Source organism: Opisthorchis viverrini, assembly GCF_000715545.1.
Source record: "Opisthorchis viverrini unplaced genomic scaffold opera_v5_115, whole genome shotgun sequence".
In the NCBI taxonomy this organism is placed as follows: Eukaryota; Metazoa; Platyhelminthes; class Trematoda; order Opisthorchiida; family Opisthorchiidae; genus Opisthorchis; species Opisthorchis viverrini.
Window position 1 is genome coordinate 882,763 of NW_008751773.1, and position 18,400 is coordinate 901,162.

The 18,400-nt window shown below is 40.9% G+C and overlaps 1 protein-coding gene across 1 annotated transcript in view; it reads right to left on the minus strand.

Moving 5' to 3' along the window:
* Nucleotides 1-835: 835 nt before the first annotated feature.
* The window catches only part of T265_05917 (hypothetical protein), a gene marked incomplete at both ends in the record, with an annotated part of 46,598 nt that continues 29,033 nt past the window's right edge, over nt 836-18,400 (minus strand). Inside the window, 8 exons of the mRNA XM_009171052.1 lie at nt 836-1,053; nt 2,448-2,555; nt 6,495-6,602; nt 6,641-6,886; nt 12,826-12,924; nt 12,963-13,217; nt 16,152-16,553; nt 17,261-17,500. Coding sequence (XP_009169316.1) covers nt 973-1,053; nt 2,448-2,555; nt 6,495-6,602; nt 6,641-6,886; nt 12,826-12,924; nt 12,963-13,217; nt 16,152-16,553; nt 17,261-17,500 — 1,539 coding nt within the window. The remainder of the gene's footprint in view (nt 1,054-2,447; nt 2,556-6,494; nt 6,603-6,640; nt 6,887-12,825; nt 12,925-12,962; nt 13,218-16,151; nt 16,554-17,260; nt 17,501-18,400) is intronic.

Here is an 18,400-nt window from a genome sequence, read left to right on the forward strand (position 1 = left end):
GTTTCACAAGTTCAAACTGTGTACTTATCCTCTGGCAACTTAGTCAGTATCAGCTAAAGTATTGGATACTAGAAACATTCAATACTAAGAGGAAATCCATCAAGATATTGGCTGCTGTTTGGATCACATCTTAGTTTACGCCCAACGAAAAATGTTGGTATATACCGTCTACAGAATTGGCTTTCCTGCAGAGACTTCCCGCATAAAAGATGTTACCGTATACAATTTCCAAACCATGGACACTTGATCTTTCAGTGTGGTGCAGGAGGGATGGCTGAATTTTCTCGAAACACATGGTTCTGTTCCGGTCAGTTAGCTGAATTGAAATGTTTGCACAAAATTAATAACGGAAAATGATTAGGTTAGAGAGTAAGGCTGATATATGGAAATTTCTAGGCTGTTTTTGCTCTAATCCTGCCTTACGCGACTGTTGGCCACAGTCTCGTGCACGTAGTTTGTGACATTCCAAAACTCTTCATTCATTTGAGACTAATGAATCATCAAGGAAACCAATAAAGTTTGACTATATTGGACTAAGTCACAATCTGTATGATTTTCGTTAGCTTAGAGATTTCGTTCGGGTAGTGGCCATCGGATAGCAACAGAAAAGCGATGCAGCCAATACTGTGGAAGAAAAGCGCGCTGAAGCTCGTGGGAACAAGTAGTTGACAGTGTGAAACAAAAGGGCAGTGCGCTTGTTTTTGGTGACGAAGTGCTTGCAACTTGTGAGAAACTTGGATTACGGATCAACATCCCTCAGCTGTTGATATCACTTCCCACATTTTGCGTGCCTGGTTCACTGTGCCATTCCTTCATAAATTAAAACCAGAAACTAAACAGATCAATTATATTTAGTTGATTAGTAAAATTAGTTTAAAATCAGGTAAGCAGGAAAATTGGGTTCATATCAGTCACCTGCAGGATAAATATAACATTCATTGATTTGGATTGATTGTTGTGAAAAGTGCATTGTCAATATATTGTCTCCTCAGTACCTTCACTTCGTTGATATGGTGTTGCAGAAAGAGTTGTGAAGCTTGTTGTAGGGAGGCTCTGAAATTAAAGTTTGCTGATGTTTCATCAACCAGGAAGACAAATATAAGTTTGTCAAGATTAGACGCAAAAAATAGTGCAATAAATTACTTCATTAATAACATTTGAAATGGGGTATGTTAGTCCACGAAAGAACTGCTGGGCTTGGAGAGCTTGGCTATTTATGAAGATCACCTCTCAAAGAAGGTTTGGAGAGATGAGGTCATTTCCATTCAATCTGTGTTGTGATGCCCATAAGAATTGTTCAACTTTCTGGAATCAACAGTTAGGAAATGTTTGCCCCAGTGTCACCGGCTGCACAGACCGTCTTCTAAATTGCTATTGTGTGAATCAGTTAAGTCTCAAGCTCGGCAGCCGTCTATGACTAATTCCGATGGGCTTTGTTATAAAACCAAACCGGGGGTGATTACCACCGGCTAAGTGGCAGCAACAGAACAACGGTGTCACCGGTGCCATTATTCAACATGTAATTTGGAGTAGAGACATGATATACAGGCAGAAATTTCGTCTGCTGTAAGGTGATAGGCCACGCTGAAAAGGATAAACACTCCCGAAGATTGGCAGATGCAAGAAATTGAAAAATTCAGGCAGAAACCGTGAGCTTTTGATTCTGAGAGTTGTACGCCGTTCCAGGATGACGCTAAAGCTATCCACTCTGTAGTTGAGTTAGGGTTTTAAAGTATACGATTTTCGCTCGATGCCCATCGATTCTGTGCCGACTGACCAACTAGAGTTTGGATGTGAAATCCATCCAATTTTTCTAGCTCTTCAGGAATAGACCTCCTTCATATTCCCTTTTTAACCTCATCTTCACTACAGAGCTTTGTGTAAGGTGTTCAAACAGTTCGGCAGATGACTACCTGTTTTTACTCTCGGTATGAAGATGATCACGAGGATAATAATGTTTAGGAGAAAACTTGGGGATTCCGCTCTGAGAGTTTTGGACAAAGCCGACCTGTTGTCTGTGAGAGACAACCAACGGTGTGAATTGTTGCCATCTACTGGAAGTGGAACAATCGTTTATGAGGTCTGACGGATACCGCACTGAACGATTCCAACATTGAGACGAGGTAGAATAGCTGAACGCTGCTCTATCACTTCTTCATCAATGAAGGTGCAACGCGGAGAACTGTTGTGAGTGAATCAGAATTTATCGCCGCGCACTCCTCGTATTTCAAAATGGAACTACTAAGTAATATGGAGAATGTCTCGAAATTCATTTTATGAAATCTAAACTGCTTTCTGCATTTTGTGACGCACACTTCAAACCAACACTTTCAACTGAAATAGATTTCATTGCAACCGGTAAATGAAGTGCTCAATAGAACCAATAAAACAAAGTAAATAAGAGAATGGGGTTATCAGGTAAAGCCCACGACGGGCGAGAAACTAACCGCTGTGGTCGTCAGGGGGTTATCCAGATAGCAATCAAACAGTTTTGTTTCCAATTTGCTGTTGACTTGCAGGCCTTCAAAAATCTGACCTTTGCATACGAATTGACCCTAAAATTAGAGAAAATAAGCATGCACGTTTTCAGGAAACAGAAAAATAATTAGGATAGTAAAGCTGACCCTTAAAAACCACTATATGTTTCATTTATAAAATAGACAGTAATGTGCAATTCAGAAGAATGCCTGTTTGGTATAGTGTCCATCGGTTCTCCCGAACAGCTCAAACGGAAGCTGTGAAACATGTAGCCACTTAGTGATCACGCGATGGGAGTAAAAATCTATAAACAGGTTGATGCAAAACATCCGTGAACTAACTCTAGCATAATTTTTACTTCTGGAGAACTGAAAACTCTGCAATTCAAGTTGTCCACCATTCTTTGCTGCGGTCAACTCAACAAAGACCCATTTATTTTATTGGGCAATTACTGATTTCAACTTGCTAGCCAAAAAGCTCTGCAAGGTATATTTGTCATAGACAAAAGATAAAACCCAATTTGTCATTTGGGACCACTTTCTAGGTAGATTTATCGTTCCAAACACCTCATGAATGTACTTGGTTACTGTAACCTATGGACTGGGAATTCTGCATAAATGTAGAGCTTCGGGCAGTACCATCCATGAAGCGAAGACAATGAAACTACCATGAACAAGAGTATTCTTAAGTGGAATTAATGGTTTAGTCAATGTAAAAATTTCTCAAGAACATTACCACTTGTTAAAAGTCAGCTATTTGTTTTCAGTTGTTCGAACTCCTCCCGGAAAAATAGCGCCCGACGACCAATAGAATCAAAGCCAGCTTTCATGTCGAGAGAGATAACCACTGGTCGTTACTTAAAACAGTGCCGCTGTTTCACGCACTGTCGGGAACCGAACAAGTGATCAAAGCATTCTCTTTTAGAACGGAATCCAGATTGGTTTCCAGGGTCCTTTCTCTGTATGTGTGTTCTGTCAACCTGCGAAGGATTAGCCTAAAAAGCACCTTCTCCACTCCACCAAGCACCAATAATTTCAGTCAGGTACGTAATCGAGGATTCTCAAGCATTCGCAAATTCGTAAGTTGCTCATCCCATCATTCCAACCGGCCTTCATGTGGAAGGAATGCCAAGCTATCTTCTTCACTTATCCTTCTACTGATGGTTGCCTTCCTCTGGCCACTATATTGAATCAGGCAGCATGAGATACGACGTTTTCCAGTGGTAAGACCATCTTCATCTCCTAAGCTTTCACTGTCCATCAACGTTTCCCCTCTTTATCTAGATTCTTCACAATTTGGGGTTTGGTTTGCATGCACCGTCGTATTCACTGCCCTAGGTCTGGATTTCCTAGAATCGCCCATGACAAGCGATACCTTGCGACGATTTTCAATGAACATCTTGTTGAAAAGTCAGGCTAACAGTCCTCAATTCTGGCAGAATAATTGAGCTAGCTAAGACCGATGCTACTGAGCAATGGTACTTTTCCGACAATGACGTATCGACATGCTTCTTGTTGACCTCCGAGTGTCTGGAGGAAAGCGACATATCAGATGTCCTTACAGTATGTTGTGATTGAAATCAAGCTATGTACTCAATTGAGATCACGATTGTTTTCCACCTGACGGACGCCAGGTTACATGGCGAAAACTTTTTTTTTAATTCGTGCTTTCTACAAACAGTTGAATGTCAGCACACAGCTGAGGGTGTCGTTGTATGTAGTCTGTGCATCGAGCGTCAACTGAAAATTGATGTTATTTCAAAGAGTCCAGACAGTCAGCCTGGGCAAGGATGATGAGTTTGTTGCTTCATAACTGACAAATTAATTCCGAAGATCTCAGTAGAAAGCATCCTTTTCAGCTTTCAAACACGTCTGTTGGTGTATAAGCCGACATCCCCAAAAAATACCAACTTTTGTCTCCAGTTTTGTTGAGTTTGAATAGGCTATATAACCGAATAGGACAGGGTCGATGTTGGCTATATTCCATTCCAGCATAGCACTCTCAGCTGTGAAGCTGAACACAACCGAAATGCCGTGAATTCCATGAATCATTTGTGACACCAGACATACGCAGAATAAAGTATGAAACAGTTGGGTTTGTACTGGATGCTTCAAGAGAAATGACTAAGCTTCAACCTTGTGTGCGTACCTCGAAGTCACAGACTACATCAATTTTAATAGAATATACAGCCTCGTGTGTGGACGTTAAAAGCTCCTGTGAAGAAAAGACCTCGTTGAATAAATAAAAGGTTGTTTTATTTACTGTTAATTGGCAGTGAGAAAGGTGTGGCGCATACTTCAGATTACTGGAAACCAAATGATCCAGCCACGTTTGATCCAGGCATCAGTAGAGACTGGAGAGGGACATAGATGAAGAAAAAATGTGCGGGCAAATGATTCTTCCCAGTTTCCTAGGCGAATAACTAGAGTTAATATGGCGTAGTCTCCTTGAGACTTTTAACTAAGTCTTATCCACAAAGTCTCTGGGTTTTCTTAAGAAACCCAACCTAAAGACGATAACTGAACAGTATGACCCACTCGGCATACAGTAATATACGCAGTTGCCACGATCTTGGTGATGTGATAGATAGATGATAGACGCGTTTGAAGCAGTTTCGGGTTCCTACGGCGTTTTTATTGTATTTTGACCACAATGGATATCTTATGGGCGTTCACTGTCAATTTTTGAGCGACCGGATTTTTGGCAAGATAGAAATTTTCTATCCCGTCCTTCTTCATGGGAGAACATCACCGGAGCTGTCGTCATCTGGATAAAATTGGCCGTTTTTTTTACACCTTCATCTTAATGGATAGTACAATTTTACCTCCAGACCGACTCGTATAGCTATATGTCGTGGTGTTGCACCAAGTGTTTTTTCGTTTGACTGACTACAATTACCTCGCTTACGTCGTCGAAACTTTGAAAAACTTGGCTTTCGGCAATGTAGCAATCGGGATTAATACAGTATTTAGACGTGACCATCAGGTCAATGTGGTAGTTCGAAGTTGAGATCACTGACGGCAACTTTTCTGGATTATCAGTTGTACTCGAAATGGTGCACCTCGATCAGTCTGAAATTAATCGTACACCATTAACAACTGCAAGTCCTTTTTTTAAAGGTGATCCGATATTCTGTCATCCATTGCGCTCCACAAGCGGAAACGAACATTGACACTGTGGCTACCTTCATAAATTCGTCATCCGTATGCACATCTGTGTTGGCGAAAAATTATCAAATGTCGCCAGTGAGTTTATTTTGGTTCCGCAACCCCTGCCAGAGAGAAACAATTCTCACTCGGTTCCTACTGTCGGTTGACTTGAAGAAGTTCAGCGGATGCCGTTCATTGAAATTAAGCGACTTAGTTATGTCACATCACTGGTCTCCAGCTCAACTCAAGAGCTTACCGCTTGGTAACAGTTTTGCAAATTTATAACGGTGCAATCATGTTTAAACTGAGGAATGACTATAACGCCCCAACAGGAGTCATGTGACACTAACGTGCCGAAAAGGTTTCCGTGTTGGCAGTCACCCTTTCTGATCAGCCTCCCTACCATATGAGTATGGTGTCCACCCCGTTATTCTTCCGTTCTGTAGTTGAATCCTTGAATAAGCACGGGAATGAGTTAGCATGAGCCACTTTCAACTAGTTTTTAATTGTTTACCCAGCAATTTACTTGCACCCGATGGTTGTCCCATATACAGGTCACTTGTGACCGAGATAGGCCGATATTGGAACAAACGGTGTCTGAAAAGAGCCAGTTTCTAATATAAATTGGACATTAGGAACAAAAAGATCGCTTGGGCTCCTGGCAAGCACACCCACTGAAAAAGATTTTTACTCATCGCTCGTGAGGAAACCTCTCTGTCCCAGGAATTTCTAACCAATACTCCAGCAATACCATGAGAATTCTACCTATCTACAGTGATTAAGTCAGCTTGATTAGAAAGATAAACTTTCAGCCAATCCGTCAAAATCAGTGACCGGTAAAGGTGTCAAACACGAAAACAAACTTACTTGGGGTAACCAATCAGAACAATGGGTATCGTTTCGCAGCGGTAGAGAGGTCTTGCAAGTTTCCACCTGCAGTATGGCGTTGAAGGTAACCAGACGTCCATCTTCATACTAAAATGATTAGTCTACCATCTCACGTTTGAACAAACCTGAGTTGAGACATTTTCAACCCTTGCCACGCTATATACTATGCCAATCGATAACTCCGACTCGTTTGTTTCAGTCGAAGGCAGACCATTTCCTTTGTCCATTTTCCAACTTTGAGAATGCAGCAGTTGTTTGACGGTGGAATCAGATTGGTTAAGCACCTTTCGGCAGTTTTTCGGAATCAAATGTGTTGATAGTTTGCCATCGAAATCCGCATAAATATCGACCAATGTGCACTCGACGAAATGCTGGAAATTTGTTTGGCAAGTAAAGATAAATCTACCTGATTCCAAACAAGCAAACAAAGTCCTATCTAATATACAAGAGACCTTTACCGTTACGAAAGCAGGCATATACTACAAGAATGAAAGCACTAGATGTTTGCATACACTGAAACAAACTGCAGAAGACACATTCTAGTTGCAAGGTGATTGTCCGCTATTATAACATTTTGTTTCTCACCACGGTTAGTGCATGTTCGAGCTAGAGTTGTCCCCCGAATCTCCACTAGCGCACCCGGTGTCGGATTAATATGTGGTTGAAAAACGCAAAGGCAGTAGAATATAGTCAATAAAAATGCTATACAGATATGAGTGCTTCTCAGACTCAGCGAAGAGCTTCCACGAAACAAAGTAGGATTAGCAAAGGTACCTCTGTGTATTACTCAAAAACAGGGCAGAAATGCAGAGTGATTCTGCTCAACTGGATTTCAGAAATCAAATACCTTAAAATGAATCGTAAAACAGGTAAAATAACCATTATCTTTTGAAAATATCCTGTACGCAGTACATGCTTACATTAGATATTTCACGGTCCGCTCATACTCATAAGAGACAGGACATCCCAAATAGCTGGACAAATCTACATTTTTGATCCAAAAACATATGAGGGGCGTCTTTCAAGAGAATTCTACTAAATGCATGTGGTTAGTCAAAAGAAGGAGGTTCTATATTTATAAGCAGTGTAGAAAACAGAATGCCCCTAAGAACTACACGAGCTGTTGGGTTCGTTAGAAAGTTATTTACCATGTATGCGGCAACTTCTAATAAAATAATCTGGACAGAAATTGTTTCGGAAGTAAGGTAACCAACCTCTTCCGACCTGAAAGCACTACTAATGTCGTCTCAACTGATGATAAAACGTTTGCAACCAAATGTCCCAGCTCCTTGAGCAACCACCGCAATAACGAGAAGGAGACTAGGGTAGAGTGTGGACAGAATTCGATTGATCTACTCAACTTGATTAAACAAACACTAGAAACACTAAATAAACGAGACAGGCACTTGTGCTTTTTATCCATAGATTTTAATAATGGTTCTTGACTTGGCGAATGGATAACCATTTTTTATTCTTCTTGGGAATTTGGGCCGTCTAGATGTAGTCACTGGCTTTGCCAAATCTTTTCATTCCGGGAAGGAGCTTTAGATCTAACTTGTTAAGCAACTCATGACGTTTGAATTGTGAAACCAAAATAAAACATGTATTCGTCAGGGAATCACGCATCCCAGTTTATATATAGTTGTATTTGTCATGGACATGTTTCGAAATTGAGAGCCATTTCCTGCACGGCTACCCGTTCCTGCCAACCCAATCGAATGCCACATGGTTTTAGTGCGCCACCGTCACTTGTGCCCGAGGATTGTACTCTGGCGCATTGTGCTAAGAAGTATACCTTCTAGAGTTCCAGTTTGGGATTTGGCACAAATGGCACAAATGCAAACATCGTTTGTTCAGACATTCAATCGGAACACCAAAATTTACCTCACTTAGTGGTAAATGATGGTGGCATAGCATTTTTCTGAGACTCTGTTATCCCACTAACACTGATCAAACAACTGGAAAAGATCTGAACTCGCAAATGGCTGGCGTCGCGTGTGTGGAAAAATCCTCCGTGTGCATCTTAACAACAGAACCGTCATTTATAGCACCATCGTGTTTTCCATACACTTACAAGGCATGGAATCAGCATCCCTATCGAATTCCCGACTAGCTTCATCTTTGTCATCCAAAGCAGAATATGTAGAGCCGCTAGTGACACTGGATTACAAATACCCATGTAAAATAGGAGGCAAATATTTCTGGAATCTAAAGTATCTTGATTCACAGTACTAGTGGTACCAAATCAAGTGCCTGAGTTTGGATCGTATCTTACAACAGCTGCCATAAGGGTAGTTGCGAGGCCACGAAAGGCTAGAACTACGGTACGGTAAAAGGTTACGAGTGAGCTTAAAAATACTCATATCAGTGACTACCAGTTAAAAGCTGTAGGCATATGCACCGTGAGTACCAAGGCTATGTCGTGATGACAAAAATAAATAAATAAATTACCCAGCCTCCCGTTGCCTAGCTGCGACACTACCTGAAGGAAGCATAAGGGCCGAGATACTGCCCAGCAGTTTGAGTCACAAACCGTCCAGTCGGTTAGTTCTTGCCCTAAACAGCTTTCTCAAGGTCGGTACTGAATCACAAATGATCCATTCATAATAAGCTAACATTTAGTGTCTCAAAGCCAGTTAATTTATGGAGCCGCCGAACTTGTTGATCTACATGAATCAGGATAGTTGAACTTACTGAGTATACATGGGAGGCAAAATTTCCCTGCTGAAGTACATAAATGCACTAACTAAACAGGTGATAAGATGTTTATGGTTGATCAACCGAAGTGCCGTCCATTGCATTTTGATGGTTTTGTACGGATTACTGGCGATGAACTGGAGCCCAGTGTGCAGAAAACATTAAAAGTCTGTTATTCCTTGGCTAGTTCTGCTTTTCCCAATAGGAATTCTTCAGCGTACAGTACGAAGTGCTTTACAGCACTAAATTCACACAAAAGTGCTCACGTCTCAATTGAGCTTGACTGAGGTATTACTACAAATTTCTATGAAATTTTACAAACAACCATCAGTGCCAAGTGAAACCATCTACTCCTGACGACACTTGAGGTAGCTGAATTTACTGGTCGAAAAAAATGTATGTAACCGAGTGGACGCTTTATGAGTTTTCCGCCAACTCCAATTGAAATCACAATGAAAACCAAGGTCTGCTCTTGAGGGAACTCTACGCATTAGGTTACTGAAACTCTATCACAGTCTAAGAGTGCTGACGTCCTTCTTGTAACTCATTAGGTAAGGCACAGTCACAGTGTTTAAACCAGGTTTTTCAACTACTTGAACCTAAGTTGCAATTGATCCACACTCAGTTGCACAATAATTTGTTTTAATGGATAACCCATCTAAATTCCAGCTTAATTTTCCGTGTAAGGCACAGGTCGTTGGCTGCGGAAGAGAGATCATCAAGTTTATAAATAGTGTTCTGTCAAGAAAATAAACTTCGATACCTCGAATATGCTGAAAACGGCTTTTTTCAGTACGTTCAGCTAAAGAATAGTATAACCTAGGGATTGATCCGGAATCCGATTGTTTATTTGTCTGTTGAAACCAAATAAGTGTGTGAGAAAACACTGTCCCATTTGACTGACAGAAGTAGCTTGTGGGGAAGGGTGTTAATTTAGCGTCAGCTCACTCACCTGACTAAGGCTCAGCCTTGTGAATAAATAATCTGGTCAGCTGGACAACATCAGAATCAACATAATGATCCCGACGCCAAAAAGAAAGAGGAGTGGTTGGTTCCGTTGGAAAGATGGCGCAAAAGAGATGTAACATAATCTCAGTCTACTCGAGATTTTCGAGTTGAGCATTAAAATTTGGTCTGTAATTAGCGAAACCACAGAACTACCTACTGGTTCACTACTGAGGGTACTTAATCTCGTATCCAACGTAAGTTTCAGTTTGTGCACCCATTCCATTGATGATTTTTTACAGGATGCGTCTAACTGTTCAAATCTCCCATAAAATTTAATCGCCCACAAATCCTCCCGAGGCCCAATTACAGCATTTTGACAGTTAACAAAATTGGTGGACGTCCACTTGGACAGTTCAAAGGAAATTGAACCAGTAGATGATAAGTAAAAATATACTGCTTTAAGGAATACCGGTAGTCGCGGGGTACATGCTTTAGTTGTTGTGATCCAAAGAAACAACTTCACATTGAGCATTTCTTGTTTACTGGTCAGTGCTCTTTTCCAACGGGACCGAAAAGAGAGAAAAATGTATTAAATATTGGTATATATCATGTTATTTCACCAAATATATAAAAGTTGGATATTTGAATCTAGGTTCTTTCGTTTATCACACGACAACAGAAATTGTCTTGATTTGGGGCCTCATCCCAAAAGGGGACATGTTGAACCGGCCTCACAAACGGACCCTCTTTGAGGTGAGGTTGCAGGAAGTTTCAGTGAGGATTTCGTCAAAGTGGTGTAGCTCTCCAGCCACTAGTCGGGTATGCGTGCCCTGCTGCTTCGATGGAAGGAATGTACGCATCTCCTACGGGCTTGAGCTGCATGCGTCAAGGTGGGACAGAGATATTCTGCTACCATAGTTTCGACTAATTGCCGTGTGGGCTCTGCACGGCCTCGCCATGCTATTGCAGTTGGTAGAAAGTGCGTTCCTGGCTTAGCTGCCTTGGCGATCTGGTGGATTTTGCATCAGTCAACCACGTTAAATATATAATATGTATAGTAACTGGAGTGAGGACGATACTAAACCGAGATTCGCATCCTCCCTAAACTGGTGAGCCATCCTTCGTTTCAAAACGCCCTGCTTTTCAATGTAATCAAGCGTGTCTCCATCAAGGGAAGTACACATAAAATGAGTCGAAGTTTATGTTATGGGGGATGTTCGTGGTCTGAATGTCTAGGAACAAATAGTAAAAGGGTCTTTAAATGACAAAGTGGGATTATTATCATGTGCCGTGGTGAAAATATTCACAATTCTGGCTGCCTAATGAACAATTACTTTGAGGAGGGAAGCCGTACCGGATTTTTCCAAAACCCTATCACTAACTAGCAATCAACGTTGAGGTTGCAAAAACCAAAGCCGCTATTTTTATTGAAATGACTATTGTAACCGTATTAGTAGTTCACCGATTGCTCATAGTTGAGAATTAAAAGCTGTGAGGAACGTGGACCCCAGTTTTGCATTGTTCAAGATTTAGATATCCGGATACAGCGTGTGATCACAGATAACCGTGATCCTCTAAGTTTTTGTGTTTAATGAACTAATCGTCACACAAGATAGATTGTGTTATCTAATGTTCACCGGTGTTATCATTTGAACTACCCATTTCGATGGATAACTGTCGAAATTGTAACTAGATTATTTTCCAAAAAAGCCTTGTTATGCAATTCCTACATGAATCGTATTAGATACAACCAAAATGCAGAGCTCATTATGCAACGCCTGACGTTTTCTATAAAATTCTCACCGGTTTATTGCATCAGAATCCAAAACCATGCTTTTTGACCATTTTTTGTCAGCCAAAATAGACCTGAAGTTATATTTTTCAGATACAGGGCTTTGTTTGCAAAACTTTCCTAACAAAGCCATCCTTTCTACCACCATTTCTAGGACTTGTCACTGTTGATAAATTTTGCCCTACAGATGCAGGTACACTATAAATGATAAAATGAGTTTTCCCGAACCTATCTCGTCAGCGGACATTACCTCAAAAGAGTCCTCCAAAGTTAAAATTTTTGGATAGTGTACAACGGGCGAATTATGCTTCAATATGATACACCAATTGCAAGCGGCCGTGTGAGAGTCTAATTGTTTTTTTGATCTGGTCTCTTTTGACTATTGTTGGTGTTTGCAGCCGCGATGCTCTTATCCCACTATTCCCTTGAAGTAAATTTCGTTCAGATGACCGAACATAAAGGCAGCACACAAAGCATGTAAAATAAGGTGTCAGTTATGACTCCAAGTTGGTTTTTATTTGTGAAGAATCACATTCAAACTTGGGTAAAGTCCAGAAACTTATGCCAGCAGCGTGCAAGAATATGTTGCCTTACTTGGATTGTTAATAGTTAATAGAATAATTCTCTACCATAGTTTCAGGATGCTCCATCGCCGATATACTGCATAATGACACGCTAATCGGCTCAAAAGATTTGCAGTACTAGCTAATAGGAGTAGATCACATTACCTCGGACTGCGCAAAATGACGCTCCTTCTTCTCATTGGTGCCACTTTTTTAATTCGGCTTTACGTCATCGACATTTAATTGATGACAATATACCGGGTGTGCGAACCCGGCTCATTATATTCTATATCCAGCGATAGATACTTACCGAGTGACGCCAGAAGTTGCATTCTGCCTGGCTCAAACTGCTATTGCAGTGAGCAGGTCGAAACTCAATTGAGATGGTTCGACGTTTTCCAGCTGCAAACTAGAGGAGAACAATGATGAAATATTGTATGAACCTACAGATTGTTCATCCCTTCGAATTTCAAGGTCCCCATAGATAAGTTTATCCGTTGAAAGAAGATGCTGACGTAAACTGCTTAATTCCGACTCATAACGACTATTCCGCACCAGCGTCAGATTCAGTGGGATAGCGGGCCCTTCTTTGACAGTTTTCATTGGCTGTTTGGAAATACGGACGCAATCTACGACTTCCAGTTCCTTAAACCAAAACAACCACGGCTGATTCGTGACCTTGCAGTGGCACTGGTAAAAGTTCTAGAAAAGTATAGGATAGACAGATATGAACGATGAGACTAACGTTCCGAATCCTGGCAACAAAATAGCCCTGATCAAAATTAAATATACAAACTGAGTCGCCAAGACATCAAGTGCGCTCAGTTCAAAAACATTGTTCTCATTAGATTAGGAATTTGGAAACCATACTCCTAATAGGAATGCGCTAGTTTCTAGAGTTGGTTGATTGTGCAGCTTCACTGGTCGGGAGAATGCGTCAGCAGTTTTGGACTGATCGGACAATGCACACTCGACTGTTTCTCAGAACGTTAGACCATGCAGTTTGACGCCGCAGTTCATCCGGTAGTAGTGATCAGGCAGCGTTGCCATGAATCAAATATTCAACCGCTTTGAAGATAACAAAACAGAACCACAGTCGCCCATATCAATACAGATACGTGGGCGAGTCGATCTCTCAAACAAGCACATGGTTAAACGAATAGAAAGCGAATGGATCAATGTACATTTATTTGTGTGATGAGATCAAGCCTACTGAAGCGCGTGTACTGACTTTCCAAAATCCACATATTTGTAATGTAACATTACACTGTAGTCGACCGAAACTCTTCGAGAAGAAATGGGAAGAACTATTTTTTTCTGTCATATTAGTGATGTGACCATTATTATGACATTGCGATAGAGACATCGATTATTTGCATCTACCGATTTTAAGTATTTGATCAGTTGGATTTGAACACTTCCAAACACCAGTACCTTGACGACAACTTCGAGTCAATTAGCTCTAAATCAAAGTTAAATCCCCGGAATTTATTAGAGTGCACCCTAACGATTAAGTCAGGATACCGTTATTCAAATGCAAATGAATGATTATGTATAAACTGGCCTTCCGCACAACAAATCGTTGATAGGAATTTCAGGAACTAGGCCGTGTAATGGACCACAAAATGGTAAAGTTGTAAAAGTATTTTTTCAGTCATTAGTGGTACCGTTCAAATGGTTAGCCGTGCTGACAATGATTATCTCAGATAATCTGAGGTATCGGTCCAATTTGTGCCACTTAATCCTGGCCCAGTGCCCTGTTGTATTCAACTAGCTTTTCAGCTGCTGAATTTTACATCGAATGGTTCTGTATGTATACAGAAAACTGGGTTATTGATAATTCTAGTCGTAACTACTCAGAAATCACGGCGCTGAAATAATCACCTCGTTAGTAAAATGTGTGCAAGAAGGACTATTTGTGCTGGCATTCAGCTGACAAGTCTGGGTTTGAGGCACAGCGTATTTTCATGTGATGCCACGGGCTGTGTGGAGAACCAGAAAGTTTTCGTGGGGTTTTGCTCCCATAAAAGGAGTGGAATAGGGAAAAAATCAATACCTTTGGAGATATCACCTCAATAAAGATGGTCCAATGGTCCGATGCCTTCACCAAAAATATATTCACATGAATTTTTCTCCATTTCGAACAACTTATAGTTTGAAGGTGGCATCAGAATCTCTACGGATTCCCAACATGCATTTCGTTTCGTAAGTAAAACCAAGCTACTGAATGCTAGATCTATTGTGCTGTGATTAGACCCACTAAACGTGTGAACTGTTTCTAAGATCAGGCCAAGTTAGTGCGAATTTTCAATCAATTTTATCTGAAAGTTCTGAACCGGTGAGCTTCAAGGATTAGGTCACTCCCTTGTGCTGGCGATCGTTGAAGACGCTCAGTCTGTTGTCTTCAGCAGAGCTGATTAGTAGTTTTTCCTATAGGTTCATGGTCCGGGCACAACGTACGTCTCTTCATTGAAAGTTTCCAACAGAATGGATTGATAACAACGGACAAGAGAAACACCAAAGTATGTGATCAAGGGAACTGACCGGTACCGGTTAACCTTTGGCAGTTAGTCCAGGTCCAACCAAAGCGAAGCGGAATACACTTTCCACCGTTTATGTTTTGGGCGGTAAATGCATTTGGGTATGAGTTACTGGTGTAAATGAGCATCGATGCGAAGACAAGGAGCAATTAAATGTAATGAACCCGACGGTACACGTCAATGTGATAAATAACTCATAAGCCGGCAAAGACGTAGGAAAACAGAGAAGATATCCGACCGAATAAGAAACACAAACAGTGGCCTGTGATTGCCTCAAGGCATTGGATCACACATTCATTATCAGTTGGAATGGGAACAGACATTAGGAGGTAAAGTTGTTTACTCCTCCGATTTTATGTGAATTTAACCGCCTGTAACTGAGTATATCGATGTGCATGCTGGGGAACAAAAAATCTAGCCAACTATCAATTTTTCATCAATTGCCATAAGTTACGAATGCCGCCATCACTCCTCAGAAGGTACGCACAAAAGCAGCATCTCGACTTGTCAGCATCCTGGTGATTAACCACGCTTCTCTTAGATGATGAACAGAAAGATGACAAGAGTGCCAAGTTCTGGCAACTAAGGAAGCCGCTACTTCTATCTATGTACATTTATGTGTTGTTTGTATAGATGGAACTATAACGAAACTCATGGGTATAACTGAAGCACTATGAAATTCTTGAGTAATCTGGGATCATCTAAAAGTTGAATAAGAGAGCCAACTGTAATGAACGACCGTTTTTTTTGTTATTATTACAGGGGTTTAATAATTTGTGGGACCACCTACTAGAAACTTTGGTACACGCTGCGCTCACCCAGCTTTGGTGTAGCAAACAGCTCCGAATTCAATGAACATGAAACTAGAAGACAACTTTGACAAAGAGAAACGAACGGACTGAGAAACTTTTGACTGTGACAAAGGCAAGTCAAAGCCAAGAAGAATCAGTCAGTTTTAGGATAGATAAAATGCTTCACAGAAGCACAAACAAGTTCTGGTCTATTCTCTTCCCAGGTACAAATACATCCGCGAAAAATCTCGAATTTTATACTGGCATGCGAACATTCATGTTCAACACGAAAGAAACAAGCTTACCTGGGAAGGGTGACAACTTCCTTGGAGATGGTTGTTCGATGAAAAGTTTGCGCATGTCTCATGTACAGACTGGGAGACCAAATTTGCGTAAAATTCAAATGTTTCATTTAAAACCGAAGAAACGCCTCTGGCCGATTCAAATAGACCGCCTCCAATATATTCTCTTGCATAAATATCATCAATTTTCAAGGAATCCGTCGCATTTATTGTGCCGTTAATCAGACGCAAAAATCGATATGACAACGGATCCACAATGAATTTTCGGAACTCCTCTTGGTTCATATTTCTACGGTAGCCGTCTTGCTTTATGTGATCGAAAATACGGCAGTCTTCGATATCCAGTGTTTTTTTCTCCTTTGGGAATGTTCTGATCCAGTATGTCACTCGGCATACTATAACTGACTGTTTGCAGCTCAAGCAATGTGGGAAAATACGAGGGAGAAGAGCAGACGACAGAATTAACACTCAAGTGTGCAAAAATATCTAATTAAACTTATACGCTATAAATATCTTGTGCTAGAACGGCCAACTACATGACTGCTCTCCTACAGAAAGTGGCTGTTTGGTGGTGGTCAAATGCAAGCAGCTAAAGAATGAAACAAGATAAAATGCGCTCCAAACCGCAGGATAGTTCAGAACGTACTTTATTCCGCCGCGCGTTTAAATTGAACACTGATAAAGTACATTCAATATATGACTGCAGCTAACATGTGTGGAACGCATCACATCAGTTGGACCTAAGAATAGGAGGCACTTATATTCGGTGAGGGCAACATTTCCAGTTTGTAGTTTATTATGCTCTAACTTGATAAAAGCTCACTCTCAACACACACGAAGGAGTCTGAATGATAATCGTTTTGAGCCTCTCGGACGCGTGATTTTTCAGCTCGATAGTGAGCCGGCCACACCACCTACTATTCGGTATTTGTAACGAAAATGATCTTGAAAACGAACTTGAAAGCTGCGACGAAACTACCTCGGGGGAATGCTGTATTTTCAGAGATCCTTTGGTGTGCGATCTCCAAGAAAGGTAAAGTTTGATCGATACGCGATCTCCAAAGAATTTCTACAAAATAAAATTATCTGTCCTACTAATAACTGTGTCTTACCTGACGACTCAAAACCTCTGACAAGTGGACGTGAAACGTAACAGCTGTAGAAGACTGCTTATTCAGAATTTTTATCGCTTCTTCTCTGACTGAGTCGACATCAGCTTCTTCTCGTTTGATCGGGGTTTCCGTTCTACTTTGAAGATCCAGTATTCTTGTCGCAATACATCCGGAAATGCGTACTTCGTGTGTTTCTTCATGTGCTGCCATCCTCACCGATACGTTACATGATACAAAGTTCTGTGATAATGGGAAAATTGGAAAATTTAGTCTGTCCACTAATCTAAATAACCTATGTGCAGAAAACAAATATTTGCTTCATAATTATAATTCAAGTGTATTTGTTCAGGCAGCAGACACTCTTCTTTATCATCCAAGCATAAAGACGTCACGTGCAATCTTAGGATTTGCCCTGCATTTACTTTCAAAACATGGTTACCAAAACCACCGGGAACAACCACAAAAACGGCGAGTCTCTCGTAATATGTTTTTTTTCAATCCACGGAACCTCTCTCAAAACATGATAAACGAGAGATTCAGCTGGGTTTCAGCTGAGTCTCCCAAAAAAATCACATTTGTTTGCAAATGAGTATATTTGGCGAAATCATTCAAGTTTGGGTTTAAGTAGATCATAAGGTTGAAGAAAACCCGTGGAATGCGCCTACCTGATAAGTTCCAAGAAATGCGGAACCGATCGTGGGCTATCGAAGAATTTTCAGCAACCTTATGAGTAGTGTATTACATCTACACATGTATCGCGATATCTCGAATACTGTACCAATTGAAACATGAGGCGGCCTGGTTCAGCACATTGTTGCTTGAAATCATCAGATAAGAGAGATTCAGCTGGGTTTCAGGTGAGTCCGCCGAAAATCCTAATTTGTTTGCCATTGAGTGTATTTGTCGAAATCTCTCTCATGACGGTTGTGTTAGAGATCCACATAAAGCTCCATGAATTTCAAGGATACTTTTTGAATAAAACAAAGTGTCCAGTTACATAAACTCAGCAGTAGTTGGTTACACAAAATTCGATTGAAGGCAAATCTTGCCTGACTGGGATAAAAAGGCCGGCTAAATACTCCGTTCCTAGTCCTCTCATAGTAAGTCTTTTCGTTTTAACTAACACAACCTGATGCTCCC